This window comes from Myodes glareolus, chromosome 4, assembly GCF_982192425.1.
Source record: "Myodes glareolus chromosome 4, mMyoGla1.1, whole genome shotgun sequence".
In the NCBI taxonomy this organism is placed as follows: Eukaryota; Metazoa; Chordata; class Mammalia; order Rodentia; family Cricetidae; genus Myodes; species Myodes glareolus.
The window spans coordinates 104761239-104784046 of record NC_142029.1 but is presented as its reverse complement, the minus strand read 5'-3'; the positions used below and the strand labels follow the sequence as shown (position 1 = coordinate 104784046).

Below are 22808 nucleotides of genomic sequence, written 5' to 3'. Positions count from 1 at the left end.
ACCTCTGCCTCCCAAGTGTTAGGATTAAAGGCTTACGCCTCCACTGCCCAGGTCAGATTTTATTTTCAAAGAGAGAATATTTATTCTCCATATATGAAAATATATACAATATATACAATAGAAGCCAACAGCAAATGTTGGTGGATTCCTTTTTACTTTATGAAGAGTCCCCAGTTTCCAATTCACCAATAAACATACCCAGAACTAGGCTGTTCTCTGATTCAGTATTGGTCAGGATTGCATATATTTTTACTGGCAGTCACAAAAGCTGCTTTTTGTTCCTGTCCCCATTGGAAATTAGCTGCCTTTCTAGAAACCCTGGAGAGGGTTTTTATAATAATCTTTAAATATGGTATGTGATTTCTCTAGTGTGTAAATACCCAAATTAGGAGCTGTATCTGAGTTTTGTCCCTGGATGGTGGCATTAAAAGTGTGCGCTACCGCCACCTTATTCACTGTAAACTCTAGAATATAGAGAATAGCTAATTTATAGAGATCCACCTGTGTCTGCTGGGATTAAAGGGCTACCAAAGCCCTGCTCCAATATTTTATTTTAGTTCCAAATCACTTCAGACTTAGAGATTTAGAAAACAATTTTAAACTATAGTAATCCTTTGAGTTTACTTAAAACATCTTAAATCTCTTAACTGTGTTTTTAATACCAAACAACAAAAATATCCTTTAAGAAAAAAACTCCAAAGCTGATTTCCAGATGATGTGGGCCACGTGGCAGTCTACAGTCTAACATCCTAAAAAGGACTTAAAGACGGTTTAAGGGCCCCGTGGTGGTGGCCCTTGACTTCAATCCCAGCACTTGGCAGGCAGAAGCAGGTGGATTTCTGTGCCTTTGAGGCCAGCCTGATCTGTAGAGCTAGTTCTAGGACAGCTAACGCTGTTGCTGTTACACAGAGAAACCCTGTCTCTAAAAACACACACACAAAAGTTTTAGATAACTCATTTTTTGTTTCAAGTCAGTAAGGTAAGTGTGCCTTTGTAAATTATTGTTTGAAAATATTAATTTTATTTTTTCTTTTTCTTTGTTTTTGGTTTTTCAAGACAAGGTTTCTCTGTAGCTTTGGAGCCTGTCTTGGAACTCGCTTTTCCAGACCAGGCTGGCCTCGAACCCAAAGAGATCTTCCTGCCTCTGCTTCCTGAGTGCTGGGATTAAAGGTGTGTGCCACCACCGCCTGGCTTAATTTTTATTTTTTATACCTGATCAAATGAAAGGTATTTGTTAGTCTTCATAAGTTAGTTCAGATGGCCAAGCTGTCTGATGAACTATCACCTTTCCTTGTTCAAATCTAATCTTGATCAATCTTGATGGTATTCACAGCTTTTCTTCTGTGGAAACAAAGGCAAAAACCTCCTCCCCAACATAGCACATATCCTGGTTTCCATTCTGAGGTCAACACATCTTTAAAATATATAGACTAATTTAATTTAGTTTTTTTTTCTATTATCCATTGTCTCTGAAGCTGTTGTTCATTTCATTTGAAAAAAATTAAAGTTATTAAAGCACCGTGTAACCATTTGGGATGAGAACATTGTATAGATGGAGAATGGTGATGGTTGTCTCACTAGTATTTTAAAGTCCTTAATACCCCTGAATTATACAATTAAGTTGTTAAAATGGTAAGCTTATACATGTTTGTCATATAAAATAATGTGTTGTTTTCAATAAAATTTCAATCATTGAATTTTACCAGTAAGAGCCTGCTAGCTCAGAGAGACAGAGAAAGTACCTGGCTGACTTTCCTCCTCAGATGATGCCACTGGGAAAAAAAAAGCCTTTTCTCCTACGCCTTCTTAAACCAAGTTCCACAAATTGAATGTCCTTCTCTTTAACTTCTGTATGTTTCTATCCATTCTCCTGACCCAATCTTGCTCTGTTTTTTTTTTTTTGTTTGTTTGTTTTTTGTTTTGTTTGTACAGAAACAGACAGGGTGTTTCTGTAGTTCTGTAGTTTTGGAGCCTGTCCTGGAACTCACTGTGTAGACCAGGCTGGCCTTGAACTCTCAGAGATAGCCAGACTCTGCCTCCCAAGTGCTGGGACTAAAGGCTGGTTTTTTCTTAATCTGCTTGCTTTGTGTCAAATGGTTGCTTTGTGTGCCTCTTGACATATGATTGGCCTTATTTAATCTTGTTTACATTACTTAAGCAGAAAGATCTTGTATTAAAGGTGTGTGCTAGGACTGAGCCACACCACAACCAGAAACCTTTTTTTTTTTTTTTACAGTAAATGCAACCTCGGGTTCACAGTGTGATCATATGTTGTCCTGCAACAATTAAGCCTTTGAGGGGATTAGAACTTATTTTCCTATATTCTATACATTTGGTGCCCCCCCCCCCCCTCATAATGTCTTGGGAGAGAAAGATTTATTTCTTGTTTGCAGTTGATTAGAGTTAGAGCAGAAAGAGATTTGACTGAAATCTCCACAGTGAATGAAGAGGGTTGTGGTCTCTGGAGAGATGAATGGACTTGAGTTTTGCTGCAGCCTTCTGCAGCTGTGGTTGCCCTGCCTCACCTTCCTGCTTCTTTAACAGTGTGGAAATGGTAGGGAAGGCAAGGGTGTGTGAGCTTCATTTGTACTAAATTTTTAAAGTATCTAACAGTTTGAATATGTTAGGTCCTTGAGATTTTACAAGACATCATGTCATAGATGATCCTATTTATAGCAGTGGAAAGCTAGATACTTTGAAGTTCAGCTTTTCAGTGTGTGTGTGTATTTTTGTCTGCATGTATGTTTCTGCAACACTATGTCTATGCTGGTACTTGAGAACAGAAGAGGATGTTGGATCCCGTGAAATTGGAGTTATGGATGACTGTGATCCACCATGTGGCTCTTAGTAATTGAATCCTTGTCTTTTATAAGCACAGCACATGAGCCTCTGAACACACGAACCATCTCTCCAACCTCTACCTTCTCTTTTTTAATGTCTTGTGGTAAGGATGTCCAGTTGAAACTTTTCTCTTATTTATGTCCAAATAATGAAGATACTGAAAGTACAACTGAGGGCAGTCAAGATGGCTCAGTGGGTAAAGGTACTTGCCACCAATCCTTACAACTTAGTTCTGGCCCTAGAACTCACATAAACGAGGACTCTCAAAAGTTCCCTGACCTGCACATATATTTTGTAGTATAGGTATATCCACACCACATATTCAATGAACAAATGTAATAAAAAATTAAAGGAAAAAAGACAACTAGGTTAGTTAGTTTTTAATGTCTGTGTGTGGGTATGTGCAAGTGAGTGCTGGTGGCTGAGGGGCCTGACGTGTTCATTGGATTACCCTGCAGCTGAAGTCCCAGGCAGTTGTGAGCCACTGCCCATTGTGGCTGTTCTGGGAATCAAGCATGGGGTCCACTGCAAGACCAGTATGAGTTCATAACCACTGAGCTATCTTTCTCCAGTCCCCCAAGGTCTCTCTGCACTGTTTATGGAGTTAGGGTTTCACCGGGTAGTCCTGGCTGGTCTGTGACTTTTGTGCCTCAACTTCAGGAGATGCTCCTGCCTTTGCCTGTTAAGTTTTGGGTGTGTGCCACCTTTCTTTTTTTTCTTTTCTTTTTCTTCCCTTTCTTCTTCCCTCCCTCCTCCTTCCTCCTTCCTCCTTCCTCTTCTTCCTATTGCTTTTTTTTTTGAAAGCTTGAATGCCCTGGCACTTGCTATGTAGGTGAGGCTAACCTAATCTACCCACACAGATCCACCTACCTAGAATTACAGGCGTGGGCCACCACACCCAGGCTTTCTTTCTTAAAAGATTTATTTTTGATTGTGTGTGTGCATGCATAATATGAGTACTGGTAGTCTCAGAGGCCAGAAGAGAATGCTAGATACCCTGAAGCTGAAGTTACAAGGGTGCTGGAAACTGATTTCAGGTCCTCTGCAAGGGCAGTACATGCTCTTTAATCATCCTGCCTCCCCTCCTCCCTCTCTCTTTTCAGACAGGGTCTCACTGTAGTTCGGGCAAACTTTAAACTATCATGTAGACCAGACTGGTTGCAAACTCATGAGCTCAGATACATATGCCTCCTCATCCTTCAGATTGCTGTTGGGATAAGAAACATGCCCAACTCCCACTCCCCAGTAACTATTCATCCCCCCCCCCCTTACTCTGTGTAGCAGCCCTAATTGTCCTGAAACTAGTTCTGTAGACCATACTGGCCTTGAACTCAGAGATCCATCTGCCTCTGCTTCCCGATGTATACCATCACCCGGCTTTATCTTAACTTTTTAAACTGTGTCTCATTTTCTAATTCAGGCTGCCCTTCTCCATCTCACAGTAGTCCTCCTGCCTCATCCTCTCGAGTATGTCTACTGGCATCTTCCATTATGCTTGGCAGGGTCATTGCACCAAGTATCACTTAATTTTGTATACTGTCATTAGAGTATGTAATTGTGTATGACCCTGGGTGGTTGGTATGAAGTGGTTCTACTGGCATTTTTGGAGTGCATGATGCAGTTCTCAGGCATGCTGCACAGCTGTCATTTCATCTTCATGAGGCCTGGTTGGCTCAGCACTTAGTTGTGTGTATGGGGGTCATCGGTCTTTCCAACTGCTTGCTCTGCTGCTTGCCCTATGACTGCTAACACTTGGTTTCATCTCAGTGTCTGCTCTCTCTCTCTCTCTCTCCCTCTCTCTCTCTTTCTGTGTGTGTGTGTGTGTGTGTGTGTGTGTGTGTGTGTGTGTGTGTGTTGAGACGGTCTCTTGCAGCTTGCTGTGTGAGTGGGATTGTCCCTGAACTTCCAAACCTCATCCTCTAACTCCCAGATGCTGAGACTTCTGGCTCTGGTCACCATGCCTCACTTGTGTGTAGTTTTAATGCAATGTTGCCAGTTAAATTTGCCTCTGGGTGTACTGTTTTGGAGTTTCTGTAGGTTAATTCTTTCTCTTAATTCATAATTTATTTAAAAAGCCTAAGGCTGGAGCAAAGGATGTTGTGAGCCCAGGAGTTGGAGGGGAGCAGAATAAAACCCATTTAAATTGGTACCAGAGTATAGGTACCAGCATTTCAGAAACAAGCTGTTTGGTCTCTGCACACAGGTACTTTTGCAGCCTTACCAGAAGGGGTCTCTTCAGTGACCTCAGAGGTATTCTAGGGTGCCTGTACAACTCAGCTGTATAACTCAGGTTTGTATCTGCCAAGTGGGAAGGGAGCTTGAGTTAGTTTTGGTATGTTTACTTCATTCTATTTATTCACTTAGTTTTCTTGTGCCATTAAAAATCAAACCCAAGGCCTCATACATGCAAGGCAAAGGAAGATCTCATGTAGTCCTTGACTTGCTGATCCTCCTTCTACCTCCCAAATGTTGGCAAAAGCTCATAAAGCCAGCAGTATGGAGGCTGAGACAGGAAAGTATCAAGTTTGAGGTCAACTTGAGCTACCAAGTGATACACTGTTTTAAAGCAAAAATGACTGGGAATAGTGATACCTTTAATCTTAGCATGGAGGAAGCAGAGGCAAGTGGATCTCTGAGATCAACCTCGTTCATAGTGAGTTCCAGGCAAGTTAGGGATACACAGTGAATCTCTGCATACTCCCGCCCATCCCCTGCAAAGTGGAAAAAAAGAAGTAAAGATGGCTTACGGTTAAGAACACTTTGTGGGAGCTGGAGAGTTGACTCAGTGGTTAACAGCACTGGCTCCTCTTTCAGGGGTCCTGAGTTTAGTTCCCAGCAACCATATGATGACTCACACCATTGTGAGATATGGTGCCCTCTTCTGGCCTGCAAGCATACATGCAGGCAGAACATTGTATACATAATACATAAATCTTAAAAGGGTTATTAAGAAAAACTGAGTGGTGGTGGCTGGCTCATGCCTTTAATCCTGGAACTCAGGAGACAGAGGCAGGTGCATCTCTGTGAGTTCGAGGCCTACAGAGTGAGCTCCAGGATAGGCTACACAGAGAAACCCTGAATCAAAAAATCAAAACCAAAACAACAGTAGCAACAACAAACAAACAAACCCCAAAACCAGAAAAAGCACTTTGTTTTCTTCCAGAGGACTCAATTTCAGCTCCCAGTACCCAGGTCTGGAGACTCCCAGTTACTTAAAGTCAGGTTTCTGGAGACCAACACTCTGCTGGCACCTGAACATATTTGGTACCCACATACACATTTTCTTTCTTTTTATTGTTTGTTTTTTGTTTTGTTTTTAGTTCCCAACCAAAGTTTCCCCTCCCTCCCCTCCTCCAGATTCTTCCCCCACTACCCTTCCCCCCATTCACTCAATCACTGTTTCTCTTCAGATACAGGCGGGCCTCCCATGGATATCAGCCAACCAAGGTATATCAAGTTGCAGTGAGACTAGGCTTTTCCTCTTTTCTCAAGGCTGAATGAAGTAATCCAGTAGGAACAGTGGGTTTCTAAAGCAGGCCTCAGAGTCAGACAGACAGTGTAGTGTGGTTCTTTTTGTGAGAGTCCACATACACATTTTAAAACCAAATGTACCTGTGAGGTGGCTTGAAGGGCAGATGGCTCTTGTTACACAAGCCTAATGACCTGAGTTTTGTTTTGTTTTCCGAGACAGAGTTTCTCTGTGTAACAGTACTGTCATGTGTCGGTTCTGTAGCCCAAGCTGATCTGGAACTAAGAGATCCGCCTGCTTCTACCTCCCAAGTGCTGGGATTAAAGGCATGTGTCACCACTGCCTGACTTGACCTCACTTTATGTGAGATATATGCTTATGTGTGCGCCTGTGTGTACACTTATGCACATGTCCACTGAGGCCAGAGGGGAAGTTGCATGTTCTGCTGTATGTATCACTCTTGCCTTGTTCTCTTGAGATAGTAAACTCAGAGCTGTCCATTTCAGCTAGACTGACTGGCCATTGAGCCTATTAGCTCGCTCTGTCTGCCTCCAGTGCAGGGACTCCAGGAACATGTCTTGACTGGCCATGTCAGGAATGAAAGCTCTGGTCCTTTATAGTTGTATAGAAAGTGTTCTTACTGAGCCATCACCCCAGCCCTGCAATTCTGTTTTTGTGATATTCTTTCTCCTTTTTGTGGTGATCGAGTTTGAACCAGGGTATCTTACTTACTTTACCTCTGAGCTATGCCTTCACCCCTTGTGACATTCTTTTGGTTTTTTGACATAGGGTTTCTTTGTATAGCCCTGGCTGTCCTGGAACTGTTATCAGACTGGCCTTGAATTCAGAGATCTGCCTGCCTCTGCCTCCTAAGTAATTGGATTAAAGGCATGTGCAGACACCACCTTGTTTCCTATGACTTTTTTTTTTCCTTTTTGTTTGTGTTTTGAGACAGAGTTTCTCTGTAGCTTTGGAGCCTGTCCTGGAACTAGCTGTGTAGACCAGGCTGGCCCTGTACTCACAGAGAGCCACCTGCCTCTGCCTCTCGAGTGCTGGGATTAAAGGCATGCGCCACCACCGCCTGGCCCATGTGCCATTCTTAACATAGTAATTGGGCAAGTGGTTGCTAGTGGTTAGGGGTGGGATCATTATGCCTGGGCAGTGTTCTTTGCTTCCACCATGTTGGTGTCAGCATCATAGTCAGTCTGTTGAGTTGTGGCTGTGGAAGGACTAAGGCTCATTGTGTTTGTCTGGCTTCTTGGAGCTGCGTGTGTATCTGCAATTATTTCAGAATGAAGTTTCATTTACCACACTGAACAGGCTTCTGTCTTTCAGCTGCTTGGGAGACTAAGGCTGGAGGTCCTCTTGTGTCCATCGGACCCAACCTGGGCAACACAACAAGTCTTCCTGTGTGCATGTATGTGTGGTATTGTATGCATGTTTGCATGTGTGTAGGTGCTTGTCCACATGTGTACACAAGTGAATATGGAGGGCCAAAGTTTAAAGCAGGCGTCTTACTTACTCTCTATTTTATAGAGACAGGGTTTCTCAGTTGAACCCAGAACAGATCTGCTAATCTGGCTAACCAGTTTGTTCAGAGAATCCTTTGCCTCCCAAGTGCTGGGATTACGGGGCTGTTGTGTGGAATCTGCAAATCCAGACTGTTTCTCACACTTACATAGCGAACACTTTTGGCACTGAGTCCCCTCCCCAGCTCAAGACTCTCTCTTTAACAACACCAGCACAAAGCATTGGGAGTATGTTTTGCTCTTAGCAGTCTTATCAGTTTAGCCGGGCAGTGGCGGTGCATGTCTTCATTCCCAGAACTGGGGAGGCAGACGCAGGCAGATCTCTGAGTTCGATGCCAGTCTGGTATAGGACACTTAGGGCTACAAAGAGATACCCTGTCTTGAAAAACCAGGAAAAAAAAAATCTTACCAATTTGCTGAAGAACATCCCTAGCACCTCCAGAACAATGAAAAGGTGATCTTTATGGGTAAGAATCACACAGCTGTGTGTTAGCAAAGTAACATGGTTTGAAAAGTGGTCCTGTTTTCTTTTCTTCTAGCAAGAAGAAAGTACATTTCAAAGAAGTACACTTAGTAAATCAATTGGGCAGTGAGTCTTTTTGTTGTTGTTGTTTTAAATTTTTATCTCTGCAAGGTGGCACATACCTTTAATCCTAGCACTTGGGAGACAGGCAAGCAGATCTCTGAGTTACATGCCAGCCAGAACTTTACAGTGAGACTCTGCCTAACAAACAAACAGATACCTTTATATAAGGCCTTGCTGCAGTGTGCCTCTGCCCTGAACACAGGGAGGTAAGGTTGCCTGCTCTCCCTGCCTGCCAGCACACTGGGAAGAGGGTTTCCTCAAATCCCCTTGGAGTTTTGTTAAATGTCTTCTATAATATTGTGGTCTTTCACAGTTCAAGAATGGTTGGTAATTTTGCTACATCATACTTTGTGTATTGAGGTTCTGACAGCAGAGTAATGGGTACACTGGCTTCTTTTGAGTTCAGGTTTGTACACTGTTGCCCCACAGCCTCTGTCCCATGTTATCCTGTTGATCCTTACAGTCTAACCCTCTGATCCAGAGCTGTCTCCCTTCATTTTTGGGTTTTCTTCCTTTAAAAAAAAAAGTAATATTATCTATGTGTGTGTTTTGCCTGCATGTATGTATTTGTGCATCGTATGTGTGCAGTGCCCATGGAGGCCAGAAGAACAGACTGTTGTAAGTTGCATGTGGGTGCAGTAACTGAACCCTGGTTGTCTGCAAGAGCAGGCAGTAAGTGCTCTTAACTCTTAACCACTGAGCTGTCTCTTCAGCCTCTGTTAGTTTTTTGTTCAGGTTTTTTGGCTTATTTATTTTGGTGGTACTAGAGATTGCATTCAGGGTCTTAATATATGCTAGACAAAGCTCTCTACCATTAAGGTATGTTCTAGGCCACCCCCCCACCCCCTTTCTTTTTCTGGTATTACTGTGTATCTCTAGTTGGCCTGGAACTCCTTATGTAGACCTGACTGGTCTCAGAAATCCACCTGCCTTTGCCTCCTGAATGCCAGGCTCAAAGGCCTGTACCCCACACTTGACAGATCTTACAACTAGAGTTATAGGAGGTTGTGAGCCACTCAGTGTGGGTGCGGGGAATTGAACTCTGGTCCTCTGCAAGAGCAACAACTATCTTTTGAGACAAGGTCTCTTGTACCTGAGGCTTGCCTTGAACTGCTGGAATTACACACAGCTCATTCCTTCAGAATGTTTTAATAACAAAAATAGAGTGACATGACTTGTCCGTTTAAATTGGTGGCAGGCAGCGGGCTGGGAGCTGCTTTCAGATTGTTTGGGGGAATCTGTAGTGGAGTCCAAGGTGAAGGAACGACCTGCTGAGTGCTGCACAGTGCTGTCAGCTTAAAGCCACGTTTTCTGTAAGACGAGCATTCTCCTTCAGGACCATTCCCCAGTGTCTGGGAAGGCTTGATTATTATCTGGTTTGTTCTTTGGCAGCACAGTGTTGCAAACCTCACCAACATACAGTAAGCTTAAGGTTTTGTGTTGTAGACTAGCAACCCTGCTTCAGAAATAAAGGGAGAGACCCTGTTTCTTGTCCCTGACTGCTGGACTTTCTCTCTCTCTTTTTGTCTTTTGAGACAGGGTTTCTTTGTATAGCCTTGGCTGTTCAAGAACTAACTGTAGAGCAGACTGGCAGTGAACGCAGAGAGATCCACCTGCCTCTGCCTCTGGAGTGCTGGGATTAAAGGTGTGCACCACTACTGCCCGGCTTTATTTTTTTTTAAGGTATGAGTGCTCTGTGTGCTTGAATGCGGAAAAAGGGCATCGGGATCCCATTATAGATGGTTGTGAGGCACCATGTGGTTGCTGGGAATTGAACTCAGGACCTTTGGGAGAGCAGCTAGCTCTTGATTTTTTTTTTTTAAGATTTATTTATTGTGTATATAGTATTCTGCCTGCATATATGCCTACAGGCCAGAAAGGAGCACCAGATCTCATTACAGATGGTTGTAAGCCACCATGTAGTAGCTGGGGATTGAACTCAGGACCTTTAAGGCAGTGCTCTTAACCACATCTCTCCAGCCCGTTTTTTTTTTTTTAATTTAAAATTTTTCATATATTATTGTGTATGTATGCTTGATGTTTGGGAAAGTGTGAGTGTGTGTGATGATCAGAGGACACCTGGAAGTGTCTCCTTGCACTGTGTCAGGCTCGGTTTACATAGCAAGGTCCTTTATCCACTGAGCCTTTGCCATGCCCCTTAGGCTGTTTTTCTGCTTTCTCTTTTCTTCCCCGCCCCACAGGCTTTCTGCCATTTTGCCCAAGTTGGCCTCAGAATGTACTCCAGCCTCAACCTCCAGAGTTTCACATAACCTTGGTTGGCCCCTGTTGTAAGAGACTGTTCCCGGCTGCTCAACCAAGAAATAATCACACAGAAACCATATTATTTGCAATACTGTTTGGCCAATAGCTTAAGCGTATTTTTGGCTGACTCATATCTTATAGTAACCCATTTCCATGAATCTGTATTGCCACATGGCTGTGGTGGCTGTGGCTCACCATGTAAAGTTCCGACTGTCTAGGTGGGGCTACATGGCTTCTCAGTGACTCCACCTTCTTTCTCCCAGCATTCAGTTTAGTTTTTCCTACCTACCTCTATTCTGTCCTGTGTAGGCATAAGACAGTTTTTTTTATTAACCAATGGTATTCACAGCATACAGGCGGGAATTCCACATCAGGCCTCAAACACCTTATTAACAGAAGATGACTTTCTGCCTCCTTCTGAGTGCTGGAATTAAAGGTGTGTGTCACCACATCAAAGTTCCTGTGGTGTTTGAGATGGAACTCTGAACTTCATACGTATAGCATGTACCAATTGAGCCACTTCACTGGTGCCTGTTTGGCTTTTTCTTTGATACAGGGTCTCTCTCCATAGCTCTGCTGTACTTGAAGTTGGAGCAGTCCTCATGTTTCAGTTTCTTGAAGGCTGAGGTTACAGGCATGAATCACCACGTAGTTCCACAAACCCCTTAATGAAATAATAGTCTTAGCCTCTGTACCTTGGCTAAAGGGCCTGCTCTTACAGTGGAGGTCAACCCAGAGTCCCAAAGACTCAGTGTGGGAGTAAAGCCTTGACTCCTGGTACCAGATTACATGTGGAGGGAAGGAAGGTTTTTCTTCTTTACTGTTGACTAGGTGGCCAAGGTCCTAGGAACAGGGGACTTGCCTGCCATATCTGTCATCTGACCCAATCCTGACTTAAAACATATAAAAGAGATGTAAATACTTATTATTTAAATACATATGACTTTAAAGCCTGCAGAGATGGCTCCATTGGTAAAGTTCTTACAAGGAGAAACCTGAGTTTGTTCTTAGAACAATTTTTTTTTTTAAAGCCAGGTTGGGGGCTTGAGGCATAGCTCAGTGGTTAAGAGCATGTGTAGCTCTTAGAGAGGACCTGGGTTTGGTTCCCAGCACCCATATGCATGCTCATAGCCATCTACAACTCCAGTTCCAGGAAATCTGATGCCTTCTTCTGACCTCTTTGGTCACCAGGCATTTACATGGTGTGAGCAAAACACTCATACATGTAAAATAAAATGAATAAATCTAATAAATTTTTAAAAACCAGGTATAGTGTTACTTACTTATATAATCCCAGGTATGGGAACTGGGGACAGGAAGATTGCTGGGCCTTGCTGGGTAGGCAGCCCTACAATTACTTGGGAAACTCCAGACTGGTGAGAGACAGTCTCAGAAAAGAGGTGGGTGGTATTTGAGAATTGACACTTGAAGCTGTCCTCTCACTAACTATGCTGTGCCTGCATACTGATATTCACATACACACAAGTAAACTTTTTTTAAAATTAATGTGTAAACAAGTATTTTGCCTTCGTGTATGTTTGTGTACCACATTTGTACCTGCTGCTGCCTGAGGCCAGAAGGTAGTAGATTTCCCCAGAACTGGAGTTATAGAAGGTTGTGAGCCCCCATGATTTTCTGGGAATTGAACGGGGGTCCTCTGGAAGAGCAGCCCGTACTCTTCAACTGTCAAGCCTCCTTTCCAGCCTGCGTAATTATACTTCCAAAAATAGAGGCTTCATGGTCATGCATTCACGAGATATCACAAAGATTTGGCTTGATTGATAGTAGTGTACATGGGACTGGGGTGACAGCCAGCTACTGCGGATTGATATTTCCTTTGCCTGGAAGAATCCAGACTGTGGTTGGTTTTCAGGTCTTTGGATTTGTTTTTAGTTACTTTGCCACTGACTGTGCTTTATTAAAAATACCTAAGTTTGTTATGCAGTAAAGTAAACTAATAGGTCTGGTGTGGAAGGAGAGAGCCACCACAGGCACACTGTGGCATGCATATGTGCCCACTGCCTTCCAGTTTCACCAAAGACACACAAAATAAATAAAACGACAACTAGTGGTATGCACTGCTGAACACCTGGAACCGCAGCATGGAGGAGGTGAGGTGAAGGTCCATGGGGGAATTTGTTAAGATTTTCTCAAAAAGTGAAAGGGGGTTGGGGGCATGACCAGCACTTGTTCAGCAGTCTCCCAGCCCTGACTTTCATTCCCAGTACTGCAAACTGAAACTGAAGCCCAGGACAGCTACCTCCCAGCTTTACCCCTGCCAGCATCTCCCAGTTTTACTCATCCTTTTGTATTTTTTCCCTAGAGTGTTTCTGGGAAACAACAGGCATGTAGTAATTTCAGCCTTGTATTTATCTGTTCTGGGTACAAGCAGGTAGATTGAGTTATTCCTCCCCTTCTTACAGTTCAAGGCATCAAAATACCATAATTGTTCTTCTCCCACTCTCACCCTAGACAGGCTCTCACTGTGTACCTCTGGTTGGTCTGAACCCTGCTTTGTATAGGCAAGCTGGCCTGAAATTGAGCGATCTACCTGCCTTGTCTCCTGCTGGATTAAAGGAATCTTTTTTTTTTTTTAAAAGATTTGCTTTAAGTTTTTTATTTATGTGTGTATTTAGTTATGTTTTAGTATGTGTACCTATATACAGGTACTGTGGAGCTGTGGAGTACATAAGAGTGATGTCAGATTCCCTGGAACTGGAGGCAGAAGAGGCAGGAGGGTGTGAGTTGCCTCATGTGGATGCTGAAAGCTGAACTTGGGTCTTTCGTTTTGTGTTTTGAGACATAGCCTTGACTGTGTGCTGTGTAGATGAAGCTGACCTCAAACTCAGAGATTCCCCCCACTTCTGCCTCCTGAGTGCTGAGATTAAAGGTATGCTCCCTTATACCTGGCTAACTTGGGTCTTTTTGAGAGCAGCAACTGCTAAGCCATCTTGCCCCTTGTTATCACATCTAAGCATTATATTTTTTTAAAAAAATAATTCTTTTTTTCAGCCTGGTGGTGGCGGCACGTGCCTTTAATCCTAGCACTTGGGAGGCAGAGACAGGCGGATCTCTGCGAGTTCAAGTCCAGCTTGGTCTAGGACAGGCTCCAAAGCTACAGAGAAATCCTGTCTCGCAAAACAAACCAACCAACCAAACAAAAACAAGTAACAAAAAAAAAATTCTCTTTTTACTTGTGTGTGGGTGTGGATAAGTATGAGAGTACAGGCGTCTGTGAAGACCAGAAAAAGGTCCCTTGGAACTGGAGTTACAGAAGGGTGTAAATCGCTCAATATGGGTGCTGGGAGTTGAGCGCCAGTGCTCTTAACTACAAAGCTGTTTCTCCAACTCTTTGGTTTTTCGAGACAGGATTTCTTTGTAGCTTTGGAGCCTGTCCTGGAACTATCTCTTGTAGACCAGGCTGACCTCAAACTCACAGAGATCTGCCTGCCTCTCTGCCTCCTGAGTGCTGGATTAAAGGCGTGCACCACCACCACCCGGCTACTTCTCCCAATCTTAAGTATTGGTTTTTGAGATAAATTTTCTCTTAACCTAGGCCTGCCTCTCTAACAGAATCCTGATCCTGATCATGCCTCTACCTCCCAAGTGCTGAACTTACAGGTGTGCATAGGTGTCCTTTTTCAGCACAGCTATGTATAGCTGACTTCTAGTTGAGTTCCAGTCTCTACCTTGACAAGGAAATAACTTGGATTAGCTGGTGACAGTAACAATTCGGAGTAGGTGCTGCTGCCACTTTAGGGATCAGAGGGACTTGGGCTTCATGACTTATCTGCTTGGTTTTTGGGATGTTGTACAGAGGTCCCTCTGTGCTGCAGGTATAAAAAGGAAGCTCCATAGGAAGTTGAAAGCCAGGCAAACAATTGTGAACTCACAGGGTTGTGGTTTCTCCCGTCTGTGGCTGCTTAGGAGCAGTTACAGCCTAGGCTTGGTCTCCTAACTCTTAGCATTCCATACTCCCACACTCTTCCCTTTCCCTACTGTGTTCCTATGAAGCCTTTCTGCTCCTCTTTCCAGGTAGCCACCTCTCCAACATTCTCGAGTACCACTCTGGTGTTAGTTTAATTTTCTGACTTGGCAGTATTTGGTGGGCAGTCAGTCCTGCAGCCTTTTGGGAATGTCTCTTTGGCCAGTCTTGGCAGTTTGTCCTTGTACCTTACACCTCTTGAGAGTTGTGCCTACAGTGTTTGCTGTAACAGTGTGGATGGAGGACCTCACTGGTGTGATGGAGCACAGAGTGCTGTGGAGGGGCTCAGCTGTTGACACAAGTCAACATTGCAAACTGGACAGGCTGTTCATATTGCAGGATTTGAGTATGTTGCAGTTTGCATGTTGTTTAGAGGGTCGGTGTATAGCTGCATTTGCCCTGCAGACTGTTCCCGCGTTTGGGTGACTTAACTTTTCCAAACTCCATGGGGGTATCTATTTGGTGTACTTGTTTTACCTTTTAGCTTTTCCAAATGTTACCTTGTCTTTTAATTATGTTCACTTTTTATTGCTTGGGGGTAGACACATGCCATGATATGCCTGAAGAGGTTCAGAGGATCGCTTAAGGGAGGAATTGGTTGTCAACGCCCTTACCCCTTGAGCCATCTTGTTGGTCCTCCTTTTAGAAATTTCCTTCAACAGTTATGTACATGTATATAATACATTTTGATTAGTCTCACTGCCCTCATCACATTGTCATATTCCTGCTAAATTCCTTTCAACAAGTTTCCTCTTGCCCTAGGCATTATTTGTTGTTTTGTAACCATTATCTTTAATTAGGGTTACTTGTATAAGTGTGTATTGTGTAGTGATGGGGGGGGGCTTGTTTCAGACCAGAGCATGGGCAACTTAACAATCACATTATATCATTGAAGAAAATGATTCTGTTAACTTCCAAAAGTTCCTCAGCAAGGGTGGAGCCTCATAAGCAGCTCCTTCATCCTTGCTAAAATGTTGACAATCCCCACATAGTGTAGATCTTGTCCAGTTAGCTCCAGCGACTGGCTCATGAGTACAGTGTATGCCATCCAGAAGACATGCTTTCACAGCACTCCTACCACTCCAGCTCTACTGTCTCTCTGTCCTCTCTTCTGATGTTCCATTTAGGGTCAGGCACTCAATAATCACTTATCTTCAGTGCTTGGACTGGTTAAGAGTCTGCATCAACCCAGGCTCTCTGCAAACAAAGCTGAGAGCTCTCTTTCCTATGTGACAGAAGCTCTTTAGGACCTTTTTTCTGTCACTGTAGTGTCCTTAGGGTCAGTGCTCCTACCTTTTTTTTCTTCAAACACCTAGAGTTGATATTTTGGTCTATTTGTATGTATATGTGTGCATGTTTGATTTCTTTGTATGCCTGTGTGTGTGAGGGGAGAGGAGGCCAGAGGAGGATAATATGTGTCTGGCTCTGGCAGTCCAGAGACCTTAAAACCTTTTACACAGGCTCACTCACTGAATCTGGAGCTACACTGTCAGCAGAATGCTGCAGCCGTCCTCCTGTCTCTGACCAACACAATTGCTGTGTTTGCAGACTTCCTTGCATGAGTGTTAGGGATTCGTCTCTGGTGCTCATGCTTGCTTAGGAAGTGCCATTACCTGCCCTGTCTATTTATTGAGACAGAGTTTTGCTGGGTAGCCTAGGCTGGCCTCAACTTTTTCACCCCTTCTGCTTGTTGAATACAGGGCTACAAGGAGTACTTCCATTTCTAACAAGCAGTTTTCTTTCTCCTTCCTGTTTTGTTTTTTTTTTTTTTTTTTTGAGACAGGGTTTCTTTGTGTAACCTTGGTTGTCACGGAATTTGCTCTGTAGACTAATCTAGCTAGCCTCTATTTCACAGTACTCCTGCCTCCGTCCTCACCAACTGCTAGGATCATACAAGAGTAGCCCTCATATTTTGATGAACATTTCTACTTGGAACACTTTTTGGTAGCTTATTAATCTTATGTTTTACTTCTTTGATTTTTCACTTTTACTTTCTTTGAGTTTTACTACTTTGTTTTTTGAGATAGGGCTGGGTTTGTTTTGCTTTGGTTTGGTTTTGTTTTTTTATGGTTTTTTTTGGTGTGTAACAAACCTGGCTGTCGTGGAACTTACTATGTAGACCAGACTGGCCTCAAACTCATAGAGATCTGCCTGCCTCTGCCTTCTGAGTGCTGGGAATAAAGGTATGAACCATCATCACCTAACTGATGTTTCAAAATTTTTTATTGCATTTATTTGCACAGGAGAGGGATATGCTGTGGCAATCATTTGGTCAGGGGACAGCCTATGGATCTATCCTTCCACTGTGTGGGCCCTAGGGTTTAAACTCAGGTCATGAGGCTTGGTGGCAGCCTATCAACCCATGTTACCAGCCTTCCTTTGTTTGTTTGCTTTTGTTTTTTGCCAGGAGTTGTTATGTAACTCCTTCTGTCTTTGAACTCCAGACATCTTGCCTGGATCACTTATGTGTGCTACCATTCTGAACTTATGTTTTGAGTTTTCGTTTTTAGTTCTGAGGATAACACTCAGTGACTGCAGTGTGTTAAGCGCATGCTGTACTACTGTTTCACCTTCTGCTCTAGTTCATTTATAAAGCCCAGCATGCTTTGAAGTATAGCTAGTGAAATGAGCATGTACTTAACTCTGAGCTTGAGTCTCTCTGATTGAGCCCAGAACTACTTACAGACTAAGTAAAATCATGCTTTCTGTGACAAATGCCTATGAGGTAGGTAGGGCTAGAGGAGAATTAGTAATTGAAGGTCATCTTCTCTGTATAGCATGTTTGAGGCCAGCTTGAGCTATAGGAGATCCTGTCTTGAAAAACCAACCCTGTGATTGGGGAGATGGCCTGATGAATAGAAATGCTTGCGAAGACCTGAGTTAGAATTCCCAGTGTCGCCAGGTGTGTTGGTGCATACCTTTAATTCCAGCACGGACGAGGCAGGGGCAGGCGAATCTCTGTGAGTTTGAGGCTAGACTCCAAAGCTACACAAGAAACCCTGTCTCGAAAACCAAAATCAAAAGAAATGAACAAAGTAAGAATTCCCAGTGCTCTTGTAAAAAGCTGAACATGGCCTCATGAAAGACATAACCCTAGTGCTGTGGGTGGGACAGAGACAGGAGGATATCAGGGGCTTTCTGGGTGCCAACGTAGTTTTAGGTTTGGTTAGAGGTTCTATTGTAAGGGGATAAAGTGGGGAGTGATAGGACAGAACACCTAAAGTCCTCTCGTCCTTTCTGTGTACCACAAAGACTTGTGTGCATAGCTGGGTGGTGGTGATGCATGTCTTTAATCCCAACACTCAGGAGGCAGGCAGATCTCTGGTTTGAGGCCAGCCTGGTATACAAATCAAGTTTCAGGACAGGCTCCAAAGTTACAGAGAAGCTCTGTTTTGAAAAACTGGCAAAGACTTGTGTGCATATATCACACACTTGCATGATTGACACTTGGGGTTGAGGGTTATAGTCAATGGTGTAACATAGACCTGTATGAGTCCCTGTTCTAGAATTGCAAGAGTCCAAGCTCGGTTTGAGGGTGCACACCTGTATTCCTGGCACTTCAGAGGTGGAAGCAGAAAGATTTTGGACTTTGTAGCCAGCCTGGGTTGCATAAAATCCTGATACCCCTCTCTGCAGTGCTCCCTCCCAACTCCCTGCATGCTATATAGGAAGAAATGAACCGGATCACAGGGAAACAGGTGCCCCATCAGTGTGTGGCTGGATTCAGATAGGTCATCTGGAAGCCTGCTGTTTTCATATGAAGGGAAATTGAAGTGAGTTGTTTGGTGCCTTGACTTGGCTACCTGGGAAGACAGATGTGTCCTGCTGTGAGCAGACTCTTTGTGAGCTAGCTCCTTCATCTTTACAACCAAGTATATGGCTTCTGAGATCATCTGTCTCTGGGGTATTTAAAACTAAAAAGGTTTTCTGGTCTTATAGATAGTTGAAGTATTGGTAACACCAAGGAAAGCTGTCACAAAAGATAAACCAGGACTGATTTCCAGACACTACAAGAAAAAAGGAAGGAAAAATGGTAAGACAGTTTTTTTCTTTGCTCATAAACATTATTTCTTCACTTATATACAAAGATGCCTGTAGCCTGTCCCCAAAGTATTTGATGCTGTTAGCATTTTTGTCTTAGACATTTGAATTTCTAAAGTAATTACGTGTCACAATGTGAATACAGTAGTCCCCCTTTAGCCGCGTTCTGGCTTCCCGCGGATTAAGTTACCTGCGGTCCACCGCAGTCTGAAAATATTAAGTGGAAATTTTCAGAAAGAAAAAATTGCTAAGTTTTAAATTGTGCACCGTCCTGATGCCTGCGTCATTCACCTCACTTCATCTCATCACGTAGGCATTGTATCATCATCACTTCATCACAAGAAGAAGAAGGGTGAGTAGGATGATCAGCTACTTGGAGGGAGAGCACATTCACATTCCGTCCTGTCTAAACCCTTCCTGTGCCTGATTGACCAATTAAACCACCATACCAGTATGCGTAGAGGTTAAATCCAGACCATATTTTGGTTTTGGTGCTATCCGCGGTTTAAGGCATCCACTGGGGTCTTGGAATGTGTACCCCGCGGATAAGGGGGGACTACTGTAGTATAGTGAGCGATACGTAAAGTACCCTATTTCTGCTGTTCCGTGGAGAGTGTCTTCTCAGGCCCTTGGCCACATCCCCATAGTCTATCTTCTGTGGAGGATGGAATGGTACTAAGTGGTAAGGGGCGGGCTGCTGGCTGTCCTTGCATCATTTTTAGCGTAGTTTTCACATTTCCAGCGTCCCATGAGAATTTTTGTGAATGATGATCGCCATGTCATGGCAAAACATTCTTCAGTATACCCAACGCAAGAGGAGCTGGAGGCCGTACAGAATATGGTATCTCACACTGAACGGGCCCTCAAGGCTGTCTCTGACTGGATTGATGAGCAGGAGAAGGGCAGCGATTTCACCGAGGCAGACAATATGGACACGCCCCCAGACGATGAGAGCAAAGAAGGGGCTGGGTGAGTCTCAGGTGCTTTCTCTCTCCCTCTTTCTCTCTCTCTCCCTGTGTTTGTTGAGGAAGGCAGGTCTTTTCAAGCAGGGTTTTATGTAGCCCAGACTTGCTTCTTCACGGTGTATTAAAGGCTGCCCTTGAATTCCTGATGCCTTCTGCTTTGCCTAGGCCTTGTAGTGTGTTTGTTTTGTTTTGTGACAGGATCTTATGGGATAGCCTATGCTGACCTTCAGCTTATTTTGTAGCACCAAAATCACAGAGGTTCTTCTGCCTCAGCTTCCTGAGTTGCAGGTCTCTGTTACCATGTAGCACAGCTAAGCTAGCATCTCTCTTAAGAAGTGCCAGTCTCTCTGGGTACTGGCTAGGTTGGCTTCCCATTGAGCCCGACTTTTGTCTGTCACACAGGGAACAGAAGGCGGAACACATGACTAGGACCCTGAGGGGCGTGATGCGGGTCGGCCTGGTAGCCAAGGGTCTTCTGCTCAAGGGGGACTTGGATCTGGAGCTGGTTCTGCTCTGTAAGGAGAAGCCCACAACCGCCCTTCTGGACAAGGTGGCTGACAACCTGGCCATCCAGCTCACTGTGAGTCACCAGCAACACTACCATGCCAGAGGGGATTCTAGCACTTGTGGAGAAGATAATCAGAGGAAGAGAGGGATCATCTGTGCCATGTGCCAGGGAGCACCTCTTGTATTTGCCATGTGTTCACCTTGATAAGAAGCAGGTCACCACAGAGCCATTTAGGGTCTGTGGCATCTGCTGTTTATAGTGGTGCCCGTTCTGCTAGTTAGTGAAAGCCTGTGCCCTCATGTGTGAAGCCTAGAGTATTGGGTTAGAAATATCATGTGTCGGCTGGATGGGATGAAGGAAGGGCATTAATTCTTCATGGATCAGACCTGTACATACTTAAAGTTCCACTCACCTGACTGAGCTCAGTGGTGCAGTTCAGTGAGAGAAAGAGGAATAGTATGGTCGTGGTGGTTTATACCTGTAATCCCAGCATTTAAGATGCTGAGTCTGGAAGACTATGAGTATTTAAGTCCAGCCTAGGCCCTAGAGTAAGACCACAAAAAAACAAACAAGCAAGCAAAAAACCCAAAAACCCTCAATCAAATCATTTCTTCTGTTACTAAAATATTGCATAAATAATTCTTTGATATTTACTGAACATTCACTGAGCCAGACCCCAGGTCAGATTTATATGTATCTATCTCCCCCACTTGCTTTGATAGTCTGTCCATTTTGTCCCCAGTGGGGGCCACCGGAGACAACAAAGGTTCTTTACTATTGTATTCTGCATTTCCAGAAAAGTTCTTCTAGATTTAACTTAAAAGATAAGCGCACAGAAATTCAAAGTTGGTTTTAAGTATTGTTATGTTACTCTGTTAAGAAAAATGTCTTTGTGTGTCAGTAAACATTCCATAATATAAGGCTTTTTGGGTACATGCTCAGAGAATGGTATGAATTGAGATCTGAAAGAGCAAGTGTTAGAAACTTGAGGAACTCCTGAAGGTTATCCCCTCAGATGGTTTCTCATAGATGTGATTTCATGATTACTATTGTCTCTTTCCAAATATTATTATGTGGAGCACTTTGGTAAATATTTTGAAAGAAAGAGCTCTGTATTCTTTAGGCTCTGTAATGGATGTGGTAGGAGGAGCCTTATAACGTGTGCATATAGGTGTGTTTAGTGAGCCTGCCCAAGTCCATCCCTAGTATGTACACTAGGCCATGCTCATTATGTCAGTGACATCTCCACCCTTCCTGGGCACTTTGGCCATTTGAGACTGGGAGAAGTGAGGTACTCCTACCCCTAATAAGTGGTTACCAGGGATACTCTGAACACCCTGTATGACACAGGACAGCCTCCTCTCTTAGGCAAGAATTACCTCATCCAGCAGGTGAGCCATGCTAAGGTTGAGAAATCTGCATACCAATTTCCGGGGCATATATCCTCTCTACAGTATATGCACTTTCCTTTTTTGAGACAGGGTTTCTCTGTGTAGCCCTTGCTGACCTGGAACTCACTCTGTAGCACAGACTGGCCTCAAACTCAGATATCTGCCTGCCTCTGTCTCCCGAGTGCTGAAATTAAAAGGTGTGCACCGCCAGTGCCCAGCCCACTCTCTTATTTTTATTTTTATTTTCTCTGCTTGTCCAAGACAGGGTTTTTCTGTGTAACAGCCCTAGCTGTCCTGGAACTAGCTCTGTAGTCCAGGCTGGCCTTGAACTCTGCCTCCTGAGTACTGGGTTTAAAGGCTTAAAGGTGTGCATCACCACCGCCCGGCCCACTTTCCTTCCTTTAACAAAAATAGTTTAAGAAACTGGATTTTTTTCCCAGTTAATAGAAGCTAGCTTATAAAGAAGTTGAGGTTGGACTGTCGAACACCCATAGATATTCTCTGCAGGACGCATATACACCCATGTCTGCCATTGGCTATAAGCTATAGTAATACATGTGCATCTCTCCCATGGAGTCTGCCGACTGCTTCTCCCTGCATGGACTTGTTCAGGCTGAGGATCACCCTCTGTCATGGACACTGGGTGTCCCACACAGTATCCAGTGACATGGGCTTTGTTCTACATCCTTGAAGTGTGTGCATGTTAAGTCCATGTTAGAAATTAGAAGCCCCAGCCTTGAACCAGCACTGAGACTGAGGCAGGAGAGCCACTGGACAAGAAGAGCCTGTCTTAAAAAATGAGAAAGAAGACCTGTTTTTCTCCAGATGAGCTCTCTGTTGTATCTCAGACTGGCCTTGAGTTCAGTTTCCGACCTCAACATCCTGAGAGCTAGGGTTATACGTCTGTGCCTCCCTGGTTGACTAGCTATTGAAGTTATTTATTTTTATGCTAGATTTCACTGGGCAGTTGTGGCTTACCTTGAGCTTGCTCTGTAGATCAGGCTGGCCTCAAACAGCTGTGTTGTCTAGCTTTTGCTTTCAGAGTGCTGGAATTTCAGGCATGTACTCTGATCTTAGGCTTGAATTACATTTGATTTCTTTTTTGTTTGGTTGTTTCTTTTTAAATTAACATTGATTGTTGTTGGTGTCATTATGCTGCTCAGGCCTGCCCTAACCTCCTGGGCTCAAGCAATCCTCTGACTTCAGTCTCCTAAGTCACTGGAGTGGCTGC

At 43.8% G+C, this 22808-nt stretch overlaps 1 protein-coding gene across 11 annotated transcripts in view; it reads left to right on the top strand.

The window, feature by feature from the left end:
- Positions 1–22808, top strand: part of Ilf3 (interleukin enhancer binding factor 3) — a 42097-nt gene that overhangs the window by 5834 nt on the left and 13455 nt on the right. For 6 of the 11 annotated variants that reach the window (XM_048446488.3, XM_048446489.3, XM_048446482.3 and 3 more), the window contains exons 2-5: positions 18612–18705; positions 19027–19065; positions 19441–19682; positions 20081–20258. In XM_048446488.3, coding sequence (XP_048302445.2) covers positions 18703–18705; positions 19027–19065; positions 19441–19682; positions 20081–20258 — 462 coding nt within the window. In that variant the 5' untranslated portion in view covers positions 18612–18702. The remainder of the gene's footprint in view (positions 1–18611; positions 18706–19026; positions 19066–19440; positions 19683–20080; positions 20259–22808) is intronic. The other 5 variants (XM_048446484.3, XM_048446485.3, XM_048446492.3 and 2 more) reach the window with 3 other exon arrangements.